Consider the following 20,266-nt stretch of genomic DNA (forward strand, 5'->3'; position numbering starts at 1 on the left):
TGGGGGGGGGGGGGGGGTGTATTGCCACCTTGCTGTTTATTCATAATTTACTGTATTTCCATCATGCTCACAGTGAATCTGGGTGAACATGATTCCTGGAGTTTGTTTTAGAGTTTCATGAGTCACTGTTAATGAGATTAAAGGTAATCTGATTTATGTAGAACTTCATAAAAAATAAAAAAAATAAAACAGTTGGGTGGGGTCCCACTATTAACTTTAGAAACCACTGATTTGGAGCAGTTTAGAAGACCTGCAGGCCAGATCCAAACATTGGTACAGTTTGTGGATTTATTTATTTATTTCTTGGTAATCTCTGACATGAAAGGAACCAAAATGATCCAAATGGGAATGATCAAACTCTAAGAAGTCAGAGCCGAGCAAAACGCTGGGTATCTGGTTTGCACTAATGCACATCAGAACAGCTGATAAGGAGTGTTTTCTCCAACAACAAGCTTCTAACAAACCATCACATCTGAGATTAGTTTTCAGAAACAGGCGAGAAGTTTAACAGCAAAACTTTCAAGTCTAAAACCTGCCGAGGATAATCTGGATGTTCATCTGCAAGTCGACACCCTGATTGATGAGGAAGAGGAGGAGTGCGGGGATAAAGGATGCAGATGAAGGAGGAAGGCTGGACTCAGAGTGTGGCCCCCGGTGCTCAGCACCTGATCGGGTCCAGTGAGTGAAGGGTGCGGCTCAGATAAGACCTGAACCGCCGACTCACGCTGAAGACCACATGTAGAAAGTTGAACTCCAAAAACTACACAAACACAAGTTTTAGGGGGGGGTGGGGGGGGGGGGGGTACTGTAAACTGACTATGCTCTTCTTTCCAGGAATGAAAACCCAAACGCTGACCCAGACCTCCTTACCTTGGAGCTGCTTGAAGCGACCCTCCAGCTGGTTGTAATTGAAGGCAGCCTGTCCCGAGAACCCGGGGTCAGGACTGGACCTTCGCATGGGGCTGTGGACTCGGCCCGGGCTGGCAGCGTGAGACGAGCCGGGGCCGCCCGAAGACGGGGACATCAGGGGACCGGCGTAGTCTGAAGTCGGAGAGAGGGATGAGAGAGATCCGGGCAGGGGCCCGGTGGGACTCTGGAGCTCCATGATGAGACTCCAGAACAAATGGAGGAGGATTCAAACGGTCCAGGTGCTCAGAGGCATGAAGGAAGAACTCCACAGAGAAACTTCAGGGTCCGGTTCCTTTCTGCTCTATTCCAGCAGAATTAAAGTTCCCCGGCTGCAGCAGCAGTTTCACCAAAAATGTATAAAATCCAGAATAAAAAATTATAAAAGGAGTAAATATGAAAAGCTGAGCTCTTCTTGAAGCACCGCGGCCAAACTGAGCGATGGAGGGAGAGGAGACGAGGAAGAGGAGCAGAATCTGTGTTCGTCTGTGTGAGGCAGGAACTGCTGGCTCAGCATCGTGGCCACGGCAACATCACGTCTCTGTCTTCCCTTCATCCATCCACCCGTCAGCGTCCTGAGAGATCACACCCTCCCCCCGGGCAGGAACACATCTATCCCCCGATCAGACACAGAAACCCGCCGGCTGAGGAAGAGGAGGAGGAAGAGCACGGAGAGGAGACAGAGGGAATGTAAGCGTGGTCCACCGGTGTTCAGCAGCAGCTCAGGCTCTGAAATTACCTTTGAGTGAGCACAGAGGGCTGGGGGGAGGGGCTGCAAGCGGGAGTGGCTACTCCTACAAACGACCAATCACAGCCCTTGGATCGGGAGTGATGTCATGGGCTCATTAGCATAAAGAGGCTGGGCAGAAGGAAGGCAGGCGTGGGGGGGCGGGGCTAAAGGCTCCTCACACTGAAACTTTTGTTTCATTTTTCTGGAATCAGCTCCAACATTTTATTTTCTCTGCATTAATTTCAGTTGTTAGATCATTTAAAAAGCAAAACTTAAAGGAAACAATGACAAACTATTAAGATTTATCATCAGTTTCACAAAAAATGGATTATGAATGAATTTTATATTTCTTTGAATTATTGCCAGGATGGAAAATTTTATAATAAATCAAAATAAAATAAAATTTACAAAACAGGTTTACGCGATTGTTGATAAAAATGAAAGAATCCCAGATCACACAAATACATTAATTGCTTTAAAACTGGAGGCCTGTTTTGTCCTCATAAGTTTTTTATAAAAAAAAACAAACAAAAAAACCCACTTTTTACTTTTTGACAAATTCAATTGAAAGAGCAAAGAAAAGAGAAAAATCTCCCCTGTGGTCTCTCAACAGCTACTTAGGTTTTATTTTTATTAAAACAGGTGAAAAAGTTTATTTTCTGAGATTTGGAGCAAATACTGAAATGTCTAAAGTCGATATGAACTCCAAAATAATAAAATCCTGGCTGAAATGAGGGAGTTTTACTTGTTTAAACCTTGAAAATACAATTTAAAACAAAGTCACACATTCCTGTTAGCGCCAAGTACACGGTCAATGTCAAATGTCAATGTCAATTTATTTATATAGCACATAAAAGAGCAAAAGCTGACCAAAGTGCTTTACAGTTAAGACAGATAAAAATAGTAAAAAATGCATCTAGTGCCACTCAAAAACATAAAAAAAGTAAACAGTAAATACACAACAACAATAAAATCACGGTGGTGATGACTCTCAGCTATTACTACACCAAACCGTAGCACAAAATTGACAGTTAAAGTTAAACGTATGTTTGTGTTTGCTAAGGTCAATTAACTGTGGGTCATTAACAATAAGCAGCATTTAAACTGCATATTGTGCATGAGGCTCAGCTACTACCAGACCAGGCTTGGCTCAATAACCATAAAGTTCACTGAGTTACAGTCATTTTTGCATTTTCTATGGTTGACTTGATGTGGCGGCCATCTTGAATTGAACTTATTCATGGACATGCAGTGATTATTTTTGAGAGTTTTGTTACAACTGTCAAACCGTGAGAGATTTAAAATGTTTAGAGTGCTTTGACTCCTAAACTCATTTTAGTCAATGTTTTCCTTTGTAAAACAGCTAACTGCATCAGAAGCTACAGTGTGTTGCGGCAGTTTTCATTAGAATGTTTGATCAGGAAAAACAAACGAGTCTGACAACAAACAAAACTAAAATTAGAGCAAGGAATCACCATGGATCCAATATTTTATTATTTGAGTTATTTAACAGCTTTTTAGCGTTTACGTCACATCTGTTCAACTTTTAAGTTTTGTAAACAGATAGAGAGCTGTGCCCAGTCTTGCAGCCCTGTACAGAACAGCCCTGAACAGATGTGTCAACATCAACGCAGATAAAACATGTAACCGATAATGTAAATATTTTCTGACTGAACACCCACACCCTAGGAGTTAGAACACCTGCTGTAGGCAGGTTTACAGATTAGTTTCAAAACGGGCTAGAAAAGTGCTGAAGATTCCAAAAAACTAAATTTTGAGATCTCTATATTGTGTCACAGTATGAATAACATTATTTTCAAGATTTAACCAAGACAGCTACAACTTTTCATTTTTCTTAATAAAATTATCTTAGATTAAAACTCTGGCATGAAAGTTACTCATGGAGTTCCTCAGGGTTCAGTGCTTGGACCAATACTCTTTAACTTATATATGCTTCCAGTAGGTAATGTTATTAAACAGCATGGGATGAATTTTCATTGTTATGCTGATGATACACTGTTATATTTGTCCATGAAACCCAAATAATCCAATCAGCTACTTGGACTACAAGCATGTCTTAAAGACATAAAAACCTGGATGACCCTAAATTTTCACCTTTTGAACACAAACAAGACTGAGGTTTTAGTTTTGGGACCTGAGCATCTTAGGAATAAAATTTTATGTCTTTCGCCCTCTTTGGATGGCGTTAATCTGGCCTACAGCTCTAACGTTAAAAATCTTGGTGTTAAATTCAATTCAATTTTTAAATTTAATTTAATTTGATTTTGAATTCTCAATTCAAAATCTTACTTCCAACCTACAAAGCTCTCAACCTAGCTCCATCTTATATGACAGATCTTATCGTTCCATATTTTCCTAACAGAGCACTTCTCTCTCAGACTGCAGGTTTACTTGTGATTCCTAGTTTCCAAAAGCAAAATGGGAGGAAGATCTTTCAGTTATCAGGCTCCTCTTTTGTGGAACCAACTTCCAGATTCTGTCCGTGAAGCTGACTCATTGTCCAGTTTTCAGACTGGACTTAAGACTTTCATTTTTGATAAATCCTATAGTTAGGTTTGGCTTGTTATACTGCTATAGGCTTAGACTACTAGAGGACAAACTGACCTCATTTCCTTAAATGGATTGTTAAAATTGAATAGTTTTCATTTCTATCTTAACGTGATTCTTGGCCTGCCATTGTGTATCTGTTCCTCCTTCCCGTTCCTCTCAAATCCAGCCGGTCGAAGCTGTTCAGTGCCCTGAAATGACTTCTGTTGAGACTTGGCGCTATATAAATAAACTGAATTGAAAGGCAGCAGGTGATATGCATCCCTTCATAAAAAACATTTTCTATGTTTTCTTGCAGCATCCGTCAGACATAAATATGGAGTCAACACTGGTAAAGCTTGATGTTTTTCTCCTAGTAAAGCTCTACTTGTGGATAAAAATCCGTGAATATTTCTGCAGAGTGACCGTGTCATGCACATGTTTTTTTTTATGATAACTGAAGCACAAACTAAATGTTGCTCTGACCTTTAGGTGAACGTTTCAAGGTTAACAAGAGAGCACATTTCAAACATGACATTTGAAAAAACAAGAATGTGTGAAATGTTTTGCCTTATCTTTTCTTTACTACAGTGCGGCCGGGCTGATTTTTCAAGATAATTGAAATATGTGTGTATTTACCTGATAATGTTATCGTTTTTGGACCTTTTCTGGTATCAACACCTACCCAGTCAGGACCAGTAGTCCTTTTGGGGACCAAAGCCTGATTCTAATACATGGAATGGAAAGCCATTTTTGAGTTGAGGGTTAGGTTTAGGGTTAGGTATGTTCTGGTAATGATTAGGTTTTGGGTAAGGGTCAGGGTCAGGCTACAGAAACAAGTGGAAATGAATGGAAGTTAAAACACGGTCCTAAAAAGCAAAGAAAGGCAAACATATGTGTGTGTGTGTGTGTGTGTGTGTGTGTACATCAGACAAAAAGAAAGGAAAGGGTGGAGTGTGTGTGTCTGAAAGTATGTTGTCTTTCTGAATTTATATCTTTCTCACAGACATCCAAACATCCTGAAAAATCATCAGCTCTAATATTAGAAGTTGTTGCAGAGATGTTCTTCCTGTCTAACTCCTGCCAGCACTTCCTGTTTCATCAAACCCACACACGCACACGTTAGCAGCTTAACTCAACTGGAAGTTCTGGAAAAAGGTGGAGACAGGAAACTAATCTGGAGCTTTTGGAGATTTACTTCCTGCAGTACTGAACAGACACACAAGCTAAAAGGTCAGAGGTCACAACACCGACAATACATGGAAAAAATAATCTGTAAAAAAAAAAGGCTAAAATTCCCACAGATTGAACATTTCCACTGTTTCCATGCTGCAACTCTACAGAAACTGATTTAAACACATCCTGACCGCGTAGAGGTCAAAGGTCAACATTTCTGAATCTCAGAGACAAGCTTTGACCTGTGATTAAAGATCCACCCAGAGAAAGTTTCACCTTCACTCATAAACAGGTTCTCCACAGCAAATACAACCTGAGCAAAGGTCAGAAGGTTGAAGGAAACCAGGTGTAGCTTAGGTCAACTTCCTGTCTGGAGACTGAACGAAAAGCATCTGAGGTCAGAAGCCTCGATGGTCTCTCAGTGTGCGCTCTTTGATGTAAAGAATTAAATGGGTGGTGCTGTATAATACAGTGTCTACATGGTGATGAATGAAATAATTTGAAGGTTGCTGCTGTGGGGTTGGTTGGGACATTACCTGAAAACGTAACAGAAAAAACTAGTGGATAGAAATCTGCAAGAGAAGAGCAATTCATTCATTCAACCTTTATTTATACAGGTTAGTCTCACTGAGCCTCAAGGACTCATTTACAAGAGAGACAACCACAGACCATCGAGCTACCACAGCCCTCTGTGTAGAGCAGAGGGCTGCCATCTAGGGAGCCCGGGGGAGCAGATGGTGGGGGCTAAGGGCCTTGCTCAAGGGCCCAGAATGTAGAGCTGTCATTTCTAACCCGAACCGGCCCTGCCCGACCCAGATTAGGGCTGAGCCAGGCCATAATAATGTGCTTAATGTGCGGGTCGGGTCGGTGTCGGGCTTTTGATTGCATCAACGGACGCGCACGGCTGACGATCCAATTATATGGCAAAATGGCTTGCCATACAATCACCAGCTGCATGCAGCCATTTGACTGCACACCGACCAGCCTTGAAAGAGGTAAAAAATTCCGTTAAGCTTCAGATGGGCTACTGCCATTGATCCATCAGCACAAATCATTCAGCCGCTGCACTCAGCAGACGTGCACGGCCGACGACCCAAACAGGTGAGATCACAAAATATCAGACATGTCAGAGCACGCTCCATGTCTGAATAATGCAGAATCCAGGCAGAAGCAGGGGAAGCATTTAATGCGCTTTGACGGCCATGAAAGGACAATCACCCCCTCTGCTCTGATTTTCTGCCCCCTTAGCCACACACATCCGCCGACTGTTAATAACTATTTAAGCAGTCAAAGCTTAATTAAAAATGTTGGAGTTTTCGGGTTCGGACTTGTAATTACTGTTAATTTGTCAGATCAGGTGGGGTTCGGAATGATGGCTACAGGCTGGGGCCGGGTCAGATCTGATTTTTTTGACCCGAAGGCAACTATCAGGGTGAGGCAAATGAGGGTGGAGTAAGTTGTGGGTGCTTCACCTTTCCCACCCACATTTTGATGTCGTGGATCTGGGGGATCGCACCGGCGGCCTTCCGATCACAGGCCCACCTTCTCTAACCTTTGCGCCACCACTCCCCCGACACATAAAATAACAAACGTGACAGAATATAAACTGGTGACAGCAGCATTAGGCTCTTTTATTCTGTTTTTACCAACAACTCTTGTTTTATCAGACTCGTTTTTCCACGTTTAACGTAAAAAAGATCAAATGTTTGGTGCCGTTTATTCTGCATTTACTAAAAATGTCACTTTATGATTAAATATGGTTCTTTCATTTCAACTATATTTTTTTTTATTTCAGTGCTGCGTTTCAGCAGCATCAAATAAACTGGAACAATCCTCAGCCCAAACTGCAGCCGTCAAAGGTCAAAGGTCACGGCAAACAACCAGACGGATCAAACCATTCTGCAGCTGACAACTCTCAGAGCTTTCTGTTGGTCCTATAATCTGCTCTCTGTTTCAACATCACGCCATGTTTCCCACTATCAGCTGCTTTCCTCGTGGATCAAACCCTCGGGGCGTCCTCTAACCCAACACTTCGCTCATAGAACAGCATAAGGAACCCGATGACCAGAACCGCTTAGGGTGGCGAAGACTCCGAGTAAAATGCTGCTGTTTTGTTGTCTTGGTTGTGTTTGTGCTGTTTACTGCTGGCGGTGCATTCATGGGTCAAACATGTGGCGCTGCAGTGGCGAATTTCACACAAGCATGCCGCCTCGCCCTCCTGACCACACAATGGCATTCCTGTGAGGTCAGAACCAAAACATGCCATTTCCTGCCTGTAAGGAGGTTCTTACTGGTTCCAACTACACTTTGAGCCAAACACAGAATACTCCAGTTTGAGTTAAATCTCTGACTGTGTGCTTTATCTCGTCTCACAGTTTGTTTTTATGTTGCTGCCTACGTTTATCTTCAGGTAATCAAAGTTTAACCAGGAAGAAGATGGAAAAGGTCTCTCTTATCTTTCAGATATGGATTATAAACCTCTGAATATGTGCTATAAAGCTTATCTCCAGAAAGATAAAGAAAATATATGTGATGGAAATTAAAAAATAAAAAAATTATATATTTATATATATAGATGTGTGTGTGTGTGTGTGCGTGCGTGCGTGCGTGTGTGCAGAGCTATAAATAGACAAAAAAAAAAACTGAAAACATTCCAAAGGACTGAAAAATAAAAAAAAGCAAAACTTTCACTTTCTTAAAAAAAAAGTTCACAAAGTTAAAAAAAAAAAAAAAAAAAGGGTCACGCCAACATTCCCAACATTCCAGCAGCTGGATGTCTGTGCAGGAAATGATGCATGTTCTTCTCTCTAGGGAACTTGGGCCAGTTCTGGTTCTGATTACTGACCAGCTGAGTGAGTCTTCAACACTTCCAAGCGTAAGCCCTCCTCCAACACAAACCTTGCTTTACTACAAATTTTCAAGGCCTTTAAATCCTTTTCAAGGCCTCATTACCCCCCCACCCCACACAAACATCTGGATCTGTCCACTTTGTCTGCAACGTCACTGATTTTTTATAGTGTGAATGTTCATGAAGCATTCACTCTTGTGAGCCATTTTTCTTCTGTACGTTTTTCAGCCTCTTAATCGTTCCACAATTTTTCTATTTCAACAAATCATAAATCAAAATGTTCAGCTGTTTCAGGACAATCCTGCTGTGACTTTTGATATTGGTGCAACTTCAGCGTTTTGAAATATTTAGCCTTTTCTGCTGTTTTTATTTTTATTTTTTTACAGAAAATGAATTGAGCTCATTTTACATCCTTCAACTCTTTAGATCTGTTTACAACCTTTTACTGCTCCTTTCATATTTTGTTCTGCTTCAGCTTTTTTCAGCTTCCTTCTGCAAATTTAAACTTTTCCAGCTACTTTCAGCTGTTTTTTCAGCTGTTTTGCGCTCCTTTCAGATTCTTTCTGATAACTACCAGATTTTTGTGCTTCTTCTAACTTTCTGCTAATTTCAGCTTGTTATACTCCTTTCAGCTTATTTCTAAAAAGTTTCAACTTTGTCTGCTATTTCAGCCGTTTTATGTACTAATTTAAACTTTTTCAGGCTAATTCAGCAAAAATGCGCTCTCACCACTTCTTCTGGTAATTTCAGCTTCTCTCTGCCTTTGTAGCTACTTTTCAGCTGTTTTATGCTAATTTTAGTTTTTTCCGCTAATTCCACAATTTTTTGGCACTAATTTCAACCTTTGCAGCCTAATTCAGCAAAGATGTGCTCTCACCACTTCCTTCTGGTAATTTAAATTTTTTTCTGCCTTTTTAGCTACTTTTCAGTTACTTTTCAGCTGTTTTTTTTATGTTGTTGCTAATTTCAGCTTTTTTCAGATAATTTCCACTTTTTTATGCTCATTTCTGCTTCTTTCAGTTTGATTGGGCAAACGTGTTCTTTCTGCTTTCTTCTGCTAATTTAAACTTGTTCTACCTGTTCAGCTACCTTTTAGCATTTTCTGGCCAATTTTGGCTGTTTTCAGATAAATTCAAGTTTTTTTGTGGTAATTTCAGCTACTTTTTGTCTAATTAACTTCTTTCTGATAATTTTGGCTTGTACTCCTTTCAGCTTAATTATGGCAGTTTCATTTTTTTTTTTTCAGCTACTATAACTGTTTTTATGCTAATTTTAGCTTTTTCAGTTAATTCCACATTTTTTAGCTCATTTAAGCTCTTTCTGCTTCTTTCTGGGAGTTTAAGTTTCTTTCGGCCTTTCAGCTACTTTTCAGCCAATTTTTGCCAATTTAAGCTTTTTTAAGCTAATTTCCTAAATTTTGTGCTAATTTGTGCTTATTTAAACCTATTTAAGTAAATATGTATTCTTTCTGCTTTCTTCTTCTAATTTAGCTTTTTCTTCCATTTCAGCTACAATTCAGCAGGTGTTTTAGCTAATTTCAGCTATTTCCAAACTAGTTCTTCTACAATAAGCATTCACACTGCATTTTAGCAGAAAATGCAGTTTCTCTAGTTTTATTTTATTTTCCCCCAGTCAGACATTTAGCAGGCATACACCTCGTTGCAGCCCAAACATTTTTTTAGGTAGGCACAAATGAACAAACACCACGTTTGTTATTATATATTTTCCTTTTCTCTTTACCAGAGTTTGGAAAAATGGAGAGGTGTGCTATTCCTAAAATCAAGGATTGTAATTGAGGATCACTACACAGAGTTAATTCAGTATGTGTTTTAAAAAGGGGGAGATTTAATTTGTTGAAGCTCCAAGTCAACCCAGCTGAGGTGATGCTCACATCGTTACATGTTCTGTGGGACAGGTGTGCCAGAAAGTGTTCAGGCGCTCCCCCAGCCCGTTAGTCTTACGGTTTCTGCTGCTTTAGTTCTTTGAGTAAAACAATATTAACAGTTAAAGATGTGCATTTGTTTGCCCAAGATTTTGTGTGTGTGCGTGCACATCTAAGAAAATGTGCAACTTTTCGGTTAGAATCACACCAAGTTGGGACTTCACATGAACTTGTTCTTAAAATTAAACTAAAGTGAGAGGACCAAAGTCCGTGCTCATTAATCCAGGTATAACTCCAACAATGTTCAGTCGGGTCATCTGGACGGGACATCTTCAAACTGTTTTTTTCTGCTCTGGGAGTGAATGGTTTGTGGGATTCAGTTTGGTTTGGTGGCTCCTCAGACTGAAGAAGTCCTTCGGATGAAGGACGAAACGTCTCGGCAACAAAAGAAACCGTGCAGATGAGCTGAAGTGAGGTGGGTTCAGATGAGCCCCAGACACCCACAGCAGCTCTGTTTTTGGGTTTAAATGCAACAACACAAGGGCCGGGCCCCGCACAAGAAATGAGAAGGTCTCACAAACTTTACGACGTTTTGAAAACGTTCTTGCAAAGTTCACCACGAGTCAGTGAGATAGTTAGCTTTACCCAAGCACAATAATAAACTTTGGTCAAACATTTGAGAGTTGATGTGTGCGATCAAAGTGTAGCAGGTAAGGATCAACATCTGCTCTGAGCTCTCAGCTGGACGTGTTCAGATTTATACCTAAATGTTAACCTGACCTGTGGAAACACTGGTGAGGAGCTTTGAGAACCAGCTCTTAAATCACCTCAGTGGGATTTTCACTAGAACCCGTTTTATTCAAACTTAAGGGAACTGTTTCAACATAAGGAAAATAAAATTGATTAAGTTTGATTTATTTAATGGTTGGTGTTACATTCAGGCAACAGAAGAGCAAGCTTGTTAGAGAAAACTGGGCGAGTTGTGATAAAAACACCTGATGATGCAGCCGAAGCTCCGACAGGCTGATGGTGGACACCAGCAGACACCGTCAGGGCCCACGTCTGCTGAAAAGACTGAATGTCTTTCAGCAATAAAACTTTCACGTTTCTTTTTCCATTTGTTCTCAACAAAACAAGTCATATTTTGATAAAGAGGCTAGAAGTAGTTTGTTCCCTCCACCTTAACTCCAACTATTTCAGATCAATAAATAACCACTTTTTAACAAACATGACGTAAGGACGTGGAAAAATCCCACTATTCTTATTTGGCAACACAAAAAGATGTCGAGATAAACTCACTCAACTGAAACGTCTTGGATCTGCTGCTTTGTCAGGGCTCAGAAAGCCACCCACACTGTAAGAAGATCTGGCTGTTTCCATGGAAACCACAGGTTTTGTATTGCCCAGGATATCATATGGAGACACACACACACACACACACACACAGGCAGCAGGAAGTGTTCAGGTCTCAGCAGCCCCACTCTGAGACAGGGGGACAAAAAGACCAAAGTTTTTATAAGGATTTTTGTACAAATGTTTCCTTTGGTGCAGTTCCACATAAAAATGTGAGTATTTTCTCACAAACTTGTGTCTCCAACAGTCTCCTTCCAGGGAGACGGTAGGTGCAGGTTTTAGGTCTTCATTTAAAAACCTGAACCCGTTCGGTTGGTCAGAGTGCAGCAGTGGGTCCGTGCAAACATACTGGTGATACATTGCAGAAACTATTTGAAAGGTCTACATCAATTGTTTCAGGTCTCTTGTAAATGAGTCCTCGTGACTCAATGAGACTAACCTGTATAAAGAAAAGTGGAATGAAAAGGGTTTAACCTGTTCCAAACGCCCACGATGACACTGACAAAACATCATACCTCTCAATGACTGTTTGCAACTAGTCGTCAACAGTTTCAGTCCAACAGGCTGAAATTTGTTACAAATGTGTCATCTGATATCTCACCTCTAGACATGGTTTGAAATAAAGTGACTCCATGTCCAAAATACGGGCGTCATTAATGATTGTGTGGATAGAAAAATGTGGGTTTTAAAGAAAACTCACAGTTTAAATCGATGACTCAGCTCTGTGAGGGAAACCAAACCAGTTTTTAGAAGGTCGTCAAGACCAGGTGCTATGAAACATCAACTGGGTCTAGATGGTCAACAAGAACTTTCAGGGTTCTGCAGTGCTAATTTATATAATGCGTTTGCAGCTCTGTTACGTGGTCTTTGGTTCTGCATGACCAGCAGAAAGGTGCTGATGTGCTGGAGCTGTCTCAATGTCACAATAACACTGTGTCTAATTAAATCAGAACCAAGTATCTTTGGTCATTAAAACATAATGCACCTCATTATCCAGAAAACAACCATTTATCAGATTTCACCTCAAAACCAAAAAAACGCAGAACACTAAGATTTGATGCCAGATCTCAAACCAGTTGGTGGAAATGTTCAGTTTCAGTTATATGAAAACAGATCGATCTAAAGCTGATCTGTTCCAATCACAGTTTATAACGAGCAGTTTATGTCTTATCTGGTTTGGCACTCGTCCGCATCAACCGCTGTAAAAATAAACGTTGGTGAAACAATAATCAAATTGTCAGTCATGTTTCTTCGTCTTCAAAACTTTACCCATTATTTTTTCTCTTTTACAACAATTACCATATTTTTCGCTGTATAAGTCACTTTTTTGTTGTTGCATAAATTGCATGCCCTGTGACTTATAGGCTGAAGCAACGTATTTATGGATGTTTTTCCGTATTTATAAACCAATTTTTGGCTGAGATATGACCGTTTTAATTCATTCTGATAGAAAAAAAATTGAACGCTACTATTTTCAGCCACTAGATGGCACTCGAGTAGTAGGGCATGCCGATGTATCATCAAAATCGGTATAAGCTTATTATCACTGTACCGAGATACAGCAAGAATATGTCACGTAATAGGTAAAAGTGGCTATTAATGACACAGTTGGCTTCGAGGCTCAATGGGATTTACCTGTATAAATAAAGGTTGATTGATTACCATAGCCTGCCACCGTCATCAGCCTGAAGCAACCGAACCAGTTTCATTTCGTTGCGCCGCCCTGACGAAATGCAAATTATTTGACCATCAAAGTGCATTTATTAAGCAAAAGTTAGACTGAGACACACCCTTACAATAATGTCAAGCCAACAAATTATTGTTTTTAAGTGTTAATCTTGTTAAATTCTTGTTAAAGTCCTCCAGAGCACGCTCCCGCGGCCACCATTTGGCAGCTAATCGATTTTGGCACAACACCGGCCCACATTTCCGGGTTGTCAGCGGTGACGCATAATAGATGTGACTTATACGGCGAAGTGACATATTTATGGATTTTTCCACTTTATTAGACATATTTGGACTGATGCGACTTATAGGGCGGAGCGACATTTACAGCAGAAAACGCGGTAAAAACAGCAAAACGTCTTAATTCAGCCTCTTTTTTTTTTTATCATATATTTTGTGTTCACTTAGTTTCTCAACATTGTTCCTTTTCCTGGTCGGCTGCAGGAAACACAGGCTCCGCCCTCAGACTTTAAGAGCACAAACACACCAGGAGCCTCCTCGTGCATATTTAACACTGCGGTGAATTATTTAGTGAAGCAGGGCTCAACTGATGGAGTCGGCCATCGTAAAAACAAAAAGCAAAAAGCAGCAGCAGGACACGGGGATGAAGTGACTGTAGCACACAAACATCTGTGAGGCATGTGAGCAACACTCTGCAGCAACTCGTGATCAGATCAGCAGCTACAGTCTGCTGAAGAGAAAATGTTTTCACCCCATTAGTTACGGTGATGATCTCATGCAGCACATTATTCATGAAGAAAGGTTTTGTTCAAGGTTAATGCTGAAACTGAGTGGTGGTTTTTAGGTTAACAGGATTTTTTAAATGTGAAATGGCCATTTAATATCATTTAAATAATGCAAAGATTGCTTCTTAGGTAATTGGTGTAAATTATTTTCATCCCAATGCAGTTAAAAAATGTCACAATGCTCTCATGTTAAAGATTAAAACAGTTCATTTTCAGAATATATGAAATATTTTAAGTCACCAATTTTTGGTAATCAGAAAATCCATCCATTATCTTTTAACCGCTTCTTCCATTTTGGGTCACGGGGGTCGCCGGTGCCCATGTCCAGCAATCACTGTGCGAGGGGCAGGGGACACCCTGGACGGGTCTCCAGTCCATCACAGGGACACAGAGACAAACAACTATTCTCTCTCTCACTCACACCTAGGAACAATTTAGAGTCACCAATCAGACTACGATGCATGTTTTTGGTCTGTGGGAGGAAACCGGAGTACTTGGAGAAAACCCCCGCATGCACCAAGGGAACATGCAAACTCCACCCAGAAAGGCCCCTGGACCGGGGTTTGAACCAAGGACCTGCTTGCTGAGAGGCAGCAGCTCTACCTGTTGCGCCACCGTGCAGCCTTAATCAGAAAATGACTTTTTAAATTAAATTTAAAATGTCTTCTAACAAAACTGTTTCAGAAATTCAAGTTTTAAGTTTCCTATTTTTGCTCAATCTAAGATTAAATGAGAAAAAACAAGATGAGATTATTTGATTAAGTGAAATTACAAAGAGATGAGATAGTATTATGATGCAAGATGATAAAATGGATTGAGCTGACATATTATATTGAAATCTATCATACAAGATAAAAAGTATTATACACTTAAAACGCCGGCAGATGAGATGATATACACTTACATGAGAATATATAACACAATGAGGTGATATATGACGACATGAGACAGGCGCACAGTTTCCCTCATTACCCAAGGAAGGCGCTCCGCACGATCAGCAGAACCGAGCCCCCTGCCTAGATCCCACCTCCAAGTTGAAAATTTTCAGATATTGATTAATGAACGATTCAATGATCAATTATAAATAAGAGCTTAAAGTCAGTGTTTCTTAAAGAACTGCATCTGTACCTCATGGGTCCATGTGGGGGCGCTGAACACAAGAAGAATGGAAACTGTCCAGCGATAGATCAGCCAAAGAAAAAATATATTTTTTTTTAGGTTTGCCATTTTAGAAATCTTTATAAATTATCAATTATCTCTGATTTTTTTGTATTATCTTTGCAGCTCCCTGGTTTATTTGTGATAGTGTAGCATATTTTAAAGTGCCCCTTTGCTCACACCTCTACAACACAAGTTAAAACACTCGGGAATTAATCCATAGTCTGACAGAGGTTTTTTTTTTTATTTGTTTATCCTATTACTGATTGTTATTTTCATGTAGCAACTTGGTGTTTGGAAGATCTGTGTTTTTCTGTATCAAGAGCTGACCCCTTACAGCTAATTGAAGAACTTTAAGAACTTCCACAAACAGTCACTGAACTAATACCGAACCGAAACAACGGAGACCAGAACGGATCTCATGCATAAATAATTCTGTTTACCATCATCCCATTAACATGAGATTAATTGCAAAATTGCCACTAGAAAAAAAAAAAATTCAATGTTGCAAAAGTAAAATTTAACAGCAACAATCCTGACATGACGGTAGAAGACAATTGTGAGACCAGCTGTGTTGTATGGTCTGGAGACAGAGACATGGACAAAAAGACAGGAGAAAGAACTGGAAGTGGCAGAAATGAAGATGTTGAGGTTCTGCTTAGGAGTGACAAGGATGGATAAGATTAGGAATGAGATCATCAGAGGTACAGCACAGGTTGAACAACTGGGAGATGAAGTTAGAGACCAGACTGAGATGGTTTGGACATGTCCAGAGGAGGGACAGTGGTTTGGACATGTCCAGAGGAGGGACAGTGGGTGTATTGGTAGAAGGATGTTGGAAATTCAGCTGCCAGGAAAAAGACAAAGAGGAAATATATGTAGTTAGAGAGGACATGGAGGTAGATGGAGTGAGGACAGAGGATGCAGAGGACAGAGATGGAGGAGGATGACTCGCTGTGACGACTCCTGAAGAGGGAAAAGCAAAAAGAAGAAATGGAAAAAGAAAAACATTCTGGAGATCCTGGAGAACCCACTGCAGGAACAACACTTTAAACCTCTCAAAGTTCTAACTCGGTCTCAGGGAGCCAATCCACAACAAGGCCGTGCTTAGATCCATCCCCATTCATCCGTCCATTCTCGTACCTGCGAGAGCTTTGATGCGTGAGCGCTCAAACAGCCGAGCCGAGCTGTTCTCGTTGTCCCATTCGTCAACATCCCAGCGGTTGTTGACGCCTTCGTTGTTGTACTGCTGCTGGATCTCCATGTGTTCGAACTCCGCCGCCACCGACGTCATGTCGACCTCGCCGTGACTCCGGCCCCAGTGCCGCCTCGTAGTCCTTCCACTTGGTAGCTGCGGCGGTAATCAGTGGACCCTCCTGCGCTCAATGACCGGCTCTGTCTGGCTAGCTGAGACGTCAACAGAAAACCTGCAGAGATGCAAACAGAGAGGAGTTAGAGGGAAACATCCAGACTGAAGGTGGGCTTATGGTCTCTTGTCTAATCTCAGAAAGGTTTTTTTTTGTTTGTTTGTTTGTTTGTTGATGTATTTTTTTTTTTTTGGGGGGGGGGGGGGGGTTAAGGGGTTTTTTTTTTTTTTTAAACAACTTCTAAGTGCAGTGAACAGTTAAAGACCATTGTCTGTTTAGCATTTTTGCACAACTTGTGACAAACTCATCTTTAACCCTGTTTTGTATTTTTGAAACAATTTAATTTTATTCCAACAAGACTTAAGTTTTCCTTCTAGATAAGAGTTTGAATTTGTTGACATAAACATTGAACTTTTGACCATTTTGCTTATGTTTTGTGAATCAAAGATTTATATTTTACATGCATGTTTGACGTTTTTCTGTAAAGGGTGAAGGACAATTATATTACCTTCTATTACTAGGTCTAATTTGAGGTTTGAGGTCAGTTTGCCACAGCCTTTACAGCCATGTGTCAAATTTTCACATTGTCAAACCATTCAAACCAGCAACTAGGGAGCACAAGCCAGTGCATCTCTTGTGCCTGTTCCAAGCCCAGGTAAATGGTGACGGTTGTCAGGAAGGGAATCTGACGTAAAACACTTTGCCAAAACTAATATGCAAGTTCATTTAAGCAACACCATGCTGGATCGGTCAAGGCCCATGTTAACAACAACTGTCACCAGTGCTATTGAACAACAGGGTGCTGGCAGAAATTGTGCTACTGTTAGTCGAAGACCATGAGGAGGGCAACGTGTCAGGAGACAGAGGGAGAAGAGTAAATTCAAGAATGTAGGACTGAGGGTTGCAACTCTAAATGTGAGGACAATGACAGGCAAAGTTAGAGAGCTGGCTGACATGATGCAGAGAAGGAAGGTAGATGTCTTATGTGTCCAAGAGATCAAGTGGAAGGGCAGCAAGGCTCGAAGCATTGGAGCAGGGTTCAAACTGTTTTGCAATGATGTGAATAAAAGGAGAAATGGAGTAGGGGTGATCCAGAAGGAGGAGTTAGCAAAAAATGTAGTAGAGGTAAAAAGTATGTAAGATAGGGATGATATGTCAGAAGGTAGAAGTAGAAGTCTAATGTTAAATGCTGTCAGCTGTTATGCAACACAGGTAGATATGATGTAATGGAGAGAAAAAAATTGTGGAAGGATCTGGATGAAGTGATAGAGAGTATTCCCAGGGAGGAGAGAGTGATGACTGGAGCAGACCTGAATGGACATGTTGGTGAAGGAAACAGAGAGGATGAGGAAGTGATGGGTAGTTTTGGTGTCCATGAAAGAAACCAGGAAGGACATATGGATTTTGCCAAGACAATGGAAATGGCTGTAGTCAACCCATATTTACAAAAGAGGGAGGAACATAGAGTGACAGTGGAGGAAGGAGTACGCAGATCGACTACATTCTGTGTAGAGTAGAAAACCTGAAGGAGATTGGAGACTGTAAGGTTGTGGTAGGGGAGAGCGTAGCCAGAAAGCATCAGATGGTTGTGTGTAGAATGAATGTTGTTGTGAAGAAGAGAAAAAGAGAAAAATCAGAGAAGACCAAATGGTGGAAGATGAACAAGGAAAAATGTTGTGAGGAGTTCAGAGATGAGCTGTTAAAGGCTCTGGAAGGTAAGAAAGTGGGAAAGATGAAGGAGGTGGGGTATTGCATGAGGAAATCTGGAGTGGTTTCCAAATGACTGGGCTACTACAGCAACAGTAATTAGAGAGACAGGTAGGAAGGTACTTGGTGTGTCATCTGGACAGAGAATGGATGATAAGGAAACCTGGTGGTGGAATAGTGAAGCGTAGGAAACTATTCAAAGAAAGAGGTTAGCCAAGAAGAAAGATGATGGGGAAAGGACTGGAGGAGACAGGAATATAAGAAGATGCAAAAAGAGGGATGTAGCCAAGACTAAGCAGAAGGTGTATGATGAGTTGTATGGGAGGCTGGACACTAACGAGGGCAAGAATGACTTGTACCGATTGGCAAGACAGAGGGATCAGGCTGGAAAGGATGTGCAGCAGGTTAGGCTTGTTAAATATAGAAATTGTAATGTTCTTACAAGTGAGGAGAGTGTGATGGAAAGATGGAAGGAGAACTTTGAGGAGCTGATGAAAGAAGAGGGAAAGAAGTGTAGATACAAGCTGTGGACCAGAAAGTGGGAAAGATGGAGGAGGTGTGGTAGTGCTTGAGGAAATCTGGAGTGGCAGAGAAGTATGTCAGACTGGTACAGGACATGTATGAGGACAGCAGGACAGTGGTGAGACAAGCTATGTTGTATGGGCTGGAGACAGAGACATGGACAAAAATACAGGAGAAAGAACTGGAAGTGGCGGAAATGAAGATGTTGAGGTTCTCCCTAGGAGTGACAAGGATGGATAAGATAAGGAATGAGATCATCAGAGGTACAGCACAGGTTGAACAACTGGAAGATAAAGTTAGAGACAAGACTGAGATGGTTTGGACATGTCCAGAGGAGGGACAGTGGGTATATTGGTAGAAGGATGTTAGAAATGCAGCTGCCAGGAAAAAGACAAAGAGGAGATATATGGATGCAGTTAGAGAGGACATGGAGGTAGTTGGAGTGAGGACAGAGGATGCAGAGGATGCAGAGGACAGAGTGAGATGGAGGAGGATGACTCGATGTGGTGACCCCTGAAGAGGGAACAGAAGAAAGAAGAAGAGGAGTTACATTTTCACATCTGTTTAAAAAATATGGAACCCTTTTGAATTTTGTTGAACTGCTATCTTGAAGAGCTGGTTCTGAAATAATTATTTGGTTTTATTTGGTGTTTTAAGTGAAGATAAAACAAATAAAGACAATCATTAATAACAACTTGAATTCATCTGTATATACTTTTATTTTAACAAAATAATTTTTCTGACAGTTTAATCACATTTTACAACACAGATCTTATTTTTAGTGTGATTCTACTCTCTCTGCACAGCAGATTTTAGAGTAAAAAACAACCCAAACGAACAAATTCTATTTTTTTCTATTAAACAAGTAACTTTTTATACATAAATCCTGTCTTTAGCTTACTGTAAAGAAAATTCACCTGGTTTTAACCTAAAGGGTTGAGTATTTCCAGATTAAGTTCCCTTCAGCATTTAAACATGAAAGGCTGCGTTTAAGAGAGGTGTCACGTGACAGTGACTCTGCTCTGTGATTGGCTCCTCCAGCTTGAGCGTTTAATCCCCATACTGAGAGAACACTGCCCCCTTCTGGTTACAATGAGTTTTGCAACATCTCAAAGAAAATATTCAGAGACTGTTACTTTATTTTTATTTTTTTTGTTGTTGACATTTTTATATAATTAATGTCCGAAATGCTAAATGACCTTCATAATGTAAAAACTCAAAAAATTATACATTCTCAAATATATAGCAAATAGTCATTTGGTTTCATTAAAAATACAAATAAAATTCAGACATTGACCTTTAAATTACGTTTTTAGATTCATAATTAGACATGTGTTTTGAGCAATAGTAAGGTCAAACAAGAATACAATTTAAAATAAATATAGAACATTTTTCTACTAAACATTTGCTAATGTAAACCAATTATATCTATAATAATTGTTTTATTCTAATTTTAGTCTACTTTTACATGCATTATTTATATATATAAACATTTAGCTCATTCAGCAAATAGACAATGTTTTTTTACTTTTATATATCATTATTATTATTATTATTATTATTATTATTATTATTATTATTATTATTATTATTATTATT

The 20,266-nt window shown here is 40.2% G+C and overlaps 1 protein-coding gene across 1 annotated transcript in view; it reads right to left on the reverse strand.

Moving 5' to 3' along the window:
• LOC119413374 (spectrin beta chain, non-erythrocytic 1) overlaps window positions 1–20,266 on the reverse strand; it is a 193,832-nt gene that overhangs the window by 115,530 nt on the left and 58,036 nt on the right. Inside the window, exon 2 of the mRNA XM_037680425.1 lies at window positions 16,215–16,498. Within this exon, the coding sequence (XP_037536353.1) occupies window positions 16,215–16,365 (151 nt within the window). The 5' untranslated portion in view covers window positions 16,366–16,498. The remainder of the gene's footprint in view (window positions 1–16,214; window positions 16,499–20,266) is intronic.

Source organism: Nematolebias whitei, chromosome 1 (assembly GCF_014905685.2).
Source record: "Nematolebias whitei isolate Nwh7 chromosome 1, NemWhi1, whole genome shotgun sequence".
Classification (NCBI taxonomy): domain Eukaryota; kingdom Metazoa; phylum Chordata; class Actinopteri; order Cyprinodontiformes; family Rivulidae; genus Nematolebias; species Nematolebias whitei.